The sequence below is a fragment of the Kryptolebias marmoratus genome, linkage group LG9, assembly GCF_001649575.2.
Source record: "Kryptolebias marmoratus isolate JLee-2015 linkage group LG9, ASM164957v2, whole genome shotgun sequence".
NCBI lineage: Eukaryota > Metazoa > Chordata > Actinopteri > Cyprinodontiformes > Rivulidae > Kryptolebias > Kryptolebias marmoratus.
The window spans coordinates 7,461,751-7,466,910 of record NC_051438.1 but is presented as its reverse complement, the minus strand read 5'-3'; the positions used below and the strand labels follow the sequence as shown (position 1 = coordinate 7,466,910).

Genomic DNA, 5,160 nt, shown 5'->3' with positions numbered 1-5,160 from the left:
CCCCCCCCCCCCCCCCACACACACACACTTTAAACCCGACTGTCTCTCCCACTGCACATCCCACCGCTTTCCTGCACTACCCTCACACTACCTCAGTTCCTCTCTCGACACCCTATCATGAATCTGTTTATCAAACACAATTTGCTTTCAACCTTCTAGAGCCAACATAATGTTGTAGTTTTAAGAGAAAATGTTTCAAACGCACACGTTTCAATCGAAGCCTCGGCATTTCTTGCGTTGAAACGACACAGCCGAGTTGCTTCTGGCCCCTCGGCGCGTCCTCCGGGGATTTTTTTTTTTTTTTTTCTGGGCGAACTCTGGAGGGAGACGGTCCCCACGGCAGGCCGAGAAATTCGGCTGAACGAATTGAATTCCATCTGAGGGCCCGAGATGCCCCGAGATCCCCCAGGAGGAGCAGGAAAATGCGGCTGGTTCCAACATGTGAAACACCCTCCTTAGGCGGCAGCGGCTGACTTGACTTTGATTTATCAGCGGAGGGAATGATTTGTTTCAGTGGCTGGACGGACGAGAGTCAAATCTGGAAGGGCGTGCAGCAAAAACAATCTGCATTCAATCCCATTAATAAGCACATATCTGAATGTTTAAAACACTTTCTACCAGACGTTCTGATCTGAGTCAAATATTTTATGGATAACAGCATGCTAACAAGCTAAACGGGCAAACAGTTTGAGGAGTGCCTCTTCTCCCACAAAACTTCTGTCCGGACCTGCAGAACCTGCTTGAAGAAAGATAACACAACTCATAAGGTGTTAAATAAATACGGCACACAATCTTAAAAATAACTATATAAAACTGTTGACATTTATTAGGATTTTTACACAATAGGACAAAGTAAAATCCCAACTTTAATTAGGAAGGAAACTGACAATTTGTAATATATCCCCTTTTTATAATGATACAGGTTCAATAAGTCCTGTAGTTAGACTGAACATAAAACTACACCAGCTTGTTTGACTTATTTTCAAAAAGAAAAAAAAAAGGCAGAAACCTTCATATATTTGAACCTTTTTACACTTTTTGATCAAAGCCAAACCTTGATGTTTTATTCTCCCTTGTGTAAGACCATATTTTTACAGGTGGCCTCATTTGAATGAGTTGTAACATAGATTTGTCTTTAAATATGTTTAATTTTCTGGTGGATTTCACAGAGAGAGAGAGACTGCACTCCGTGGCTGGAAGTTGGATTACCAACATGGCCGACAATCTACCAGCAGAAACTAGCCGACGGGTTTTCCTCTGAGCCTCACTGCTCCCATTCGGTCGGATATTTTATTCACACATTTGCAGAAAAACCTGCTAAGATGAGGTTTTCCTATTGTGGTTATAAATATAATTAATTTCCACGTTAGTTTTGGTCAAAGCTACAGAGGGAAGAAAGACCCTCAGGTGGTCTCTTTTCTCACCTGCAACCTAAAGGTGAGAAGCAGGCGATGATAGGTTTTGTGTCTGTTAGCAAAATTTCCCAGAAATCACTAGACATTTTTTTTTAATGAATCTGTCAGAGTAATCACTGGCTGTACAACTGATTAAAATCAAGATGGCTGTCACAGCTAAGTGACTTTAGAAGGAACAAATTATTATAATTCAGTCAGTTTAACAGATATTGAGCTTAAATCTGACGTGGTTGTAGCTGAGAGTCATTCCTGTCACACACTCCAGGAGCTGATGAATCTTACCTTGTTGCATTACATCGTTATGTTTGAGGTTTGACCAAAATGGACAGTCTCACTTTAAAACTTTGGCCTTCGAGGAGTCCTAGAGCTTTTATTTTAAGGCTGTAATAACATTTATCAGCACCCCATAAACTTCCAAATTATTTTGCACCTAACATTATATATAATTCCCGTAAAATCTAAATTTTAAATCATAAAAAGTGAGCTTCTTAGCTTTTGTTTCACATCAAACCTAAAAGAGTCAATAAAACTTGAAGTTAATTTAGGCTCGTGGAGCTGCGTGCACAGCTCCCAGCTCAGTCGGTTTTATTTATTTTAATCCCTGTAACTCCTCAAACAAACCTTTTATTTAAAGCTGTGCAGGAAAAAAAAAAAAAACTGGAATCCCTCACAGAGCTCAGCGGGAATCTATTCCTACACTGGGTTCTGCTCAGTCGGGCTCATTACAGCAGGCCGGGGCGGATGTTTGTTGTGTCCCGGGCCGTTATGGTGAAAATGGCCACGCGACATGAACACATCCCATCCCGACAGCGCTTCCCTTCCTGATCTGGTTTCTGTTTCTCAGGTGGAGCTGTGTACAGAAGGGAAAAGCCTGGCTCCGACCTTCCGGCACGCGGAGAAGGGGAAAAACGCCGAACTCCTGGCTTTCAGTCAGTACCCTCGCCCCGCTGACGCCCCGCAGGTAGAGTTCCTCCCGTCAGTCACTGTGTTGCTGCTGTGCAGGAGGCGGGTACGACTTGGTTCCGGTTCAAATCCGTCACTATGAGTCGCGCTGGAAATCGAAGAATGAGTAAAGCCGCGCTTTGAAGACGCTGCCTTGGCTTCTTGTTCCAGGTGAACTCTGACCTCCCCGATCTGAAGGACATAAAGGTGATGGGTTACTCGCTGCGCACCTGGGACTACAGATACACGCTGTGGATGGGCTTCGACCCCCAAACCTTTCAGGTAGGCGTGCCGCTGCAGCACTCAGTTCTCACACCTGGCGTTCTGTTTCCTTGCTTTCTAACCTGTACTGTAGGTTAAAATGTATTGTAGGGGTTTTAGTCTTTTTATGTATACAAGGTAAGTGCCTCCTGCAGATGCAAAATGTACTTTATTATGAAACAAACAAGAAATAAAAGAAATTCAGCAGCTAGTAGGAACTAGTGTCTCCATGATTCTGAACTATCTTGTTCGGTCTTCAGCTCCTTCAGGTCGGACGGGTGCTGCTCATGTTCAACAAGCTTTAACTCAAACCACAGATGCTTGGCTGGTCTGGGGTCTGAGCTTTCAGTGTTTCGGGTCGTCCTGCTGGAAGGCGAGCCTCTGTCCCAGTTAGGTTTCCCTCAAGAACGTTTCTTCATTTTGCGCCGTCAATCTTCCCTCCCACTCTGACCGGTTTCCCTGTCCCTGCTGATGAGGAGCATCCCCCCACATCACGATGCTGCCACCACCTTGCTTCTCTATGGGGTGTTGACATAAAAAAAAACAACATAGTGTCTCTGTTCAAAACTAAAGCAGGCTGACAACTGTGCTTCCATCATCTTCCACGTCTCTTTGGTTGTGTCGCTGAGGCAACGGGGTCCAGGAGGTAAACCCCGGAGGTTCCCCCTGGCCGAGATCTGGTCCACCATTCCTTGACCAAGACGAAAGCCACACTGCTCCTCTTCGATCCGATGTTTAGCAGTCAGTCTGAGCCTCCCTTCCAACACCCTGTGATGAAGTTTCCCAGGGAGGCTGAGCAGTGTGAACCCTCGATAGTGTGGAGAACACACTCTCCAGTCCCGCCTACTACATATGCATGCACCACTTTTCAGTTTTAGAAGTTTTTTCAGAATTATTTAAAACAAATTGTTCCCACTGCTTGACCTCATAGTTTGTGTAGTTTCATTACTGATTGTCTTTAATTATGTTTACAATTTGACTGAGTCGACAAAGGGGTGAATATTTTTGCAGCCCGCTACATCAGATTGTGTCGTTTGCCTCCTCGCTGCGTCTCTCTCTCCGTCCAGGTGAACCTGACGGACGTTCACGCCGGGGAGCTGTACATGATGGAGGACGACCCCGGGCAGGACACCAACGTCTACAGCGACTTCGAGCGCAGCCTAGCGACGAGGAAGACGGACGGCTTGTCTCGGGTGAGTCTCGCCCTATTTTGGACTCTCCTCGCCGATCCTGCGCTCATTCGCCGACCCGCTCATTCACCAGGTTGCGAGTCTGCAGGAGAGAATGAAGCTGCAGCTCCTTCGGCTCACAGCGGGGATGAAGACGAGGACCAGAGCAAAGCACGACCGACTGGGACGTGTATGAAGGGAATACAGATGAATGAAAAGGAACAAAGGATAAATGCGAGTAAAACGGTCTGTACGATTCAGTATTATGGGTTATCCACGTTATTGGAACCTGGATCTTCAGGATAAAGTTTTTTGTATTGTTGAGTTTCAAATAAAGATGACTTATTTTTTGATTGAACACTATTTGCGTGGGGGGGGGGGTCATTTCTTAAGAAAGAACCAGGTTGGTCTCCACACAACACTCGTTTGTTCAGCACGTCCAACAGATGCCTAATGGCGGCTGGTGGTGATATCTGCAGGGTGGGCTAACAGATATATAATAAAACGCTGCAGTTTGGATTCCAACAACAGAAGCATTCAGTTTGAAATAAAGAAAACCTGCTATAAATTGACATTGTCCTTTTTCAGCACGAAGACAACCTTAAAACAAACCAGCACCAAAAACCAAGCTCTCACAGAGCCTCTGTCAGCTGTCCAGTACTTTAAAAAGGAATTCTTATCAATTTGATCACTTTTTTGAGTAAATTATTTGAGTAAACATAAAAATAAGCACGTTTGTTGGAGATTCAATTGGGACTCAGTGAATTTCCTCCAATAAAAACCTTCGTTTGCTTAAACTTTTATTTTTTAATGAAAGATGAGCCTTTAATTCTCATTGGTCACATTGTTCTTGGAACGTGTGTGTGTATAATAAATAAATATATATTTTTAACGTCAGCAGCTGATGGAGACGTGCCCTCTGTGGTCTCCAACCATGACGTTTCCATTTGTACTCGGCGTCGTTTGCGGCCATTTGCCCCCTCCCCACGCAAACATTCCATTTCAGATCAATTCACGGGCCGGGAATGGAGCGAGTCGAACATAAAACTGTAATGTAAATGAAACGACGTGGAGCTGCGCTCGGCTGCTGTTTCCAGTGCGCCGTCATTTGGTGCCGATGTAATTTGGAAGGAAGCAATTTGGGCTTTAATTTCAGGTCCTGCAGTGAACGAGTGGATGGGCTCTGCGTCCGTCAGCTTCCCCCGTACCCACAAGTCAATCCTGGACTGGAGGAGGCTTCAGGTCTGGCAGGATGTTGAAGAAAGTTGGCTGTTTTTATCGCCTGCAGCCAAGGGTGAAAGGGCAATAATGTTTTCATTGTGTCTTTGGAGCAGATTATCTCATCTCTCCTCTCGATTTTTAATGAATCTTTC

The 5,160-nt window shown here is 45.0% G+C and overlaps 1 protein-coding gene across 2 annotated transcripts in view; it reads left to right on the top strand.

The window, feature by feature from the left end:
- The window catches only part of ids (iduronate 2-sulfatase), an 11,845-nt gene extending 7,700 nt beyond the window's left edge, over nt 1-4,145 (top strand). For both annotated transcript variants that reach the window (XM_025007393.2, XM_017423100.3), the window contains 4 exons: nt 2,260-2,376; nt 2,529-2,639; nt 3,686-3,811; nt 3,882-4,145. In XM_025007393.2, the coding sequence (XP_024863161.1) occupies nt 2,260-2,376; nt 2,529-2,639; nt 3,686-3,811; nt 3,882-3,983 (456 nt within the window). In that variant the 3' untranslated portion in view covers nt 3,984-4,145. The remainder of the gene's footprint in view (nt 1-2,259; nt 2,377-2,528; nt 2,640-3,685; nt 3,812-3,881) is intronic.
- Nucleotides 4,146-5,160: the final 1,015 nt, after the last annotated feature.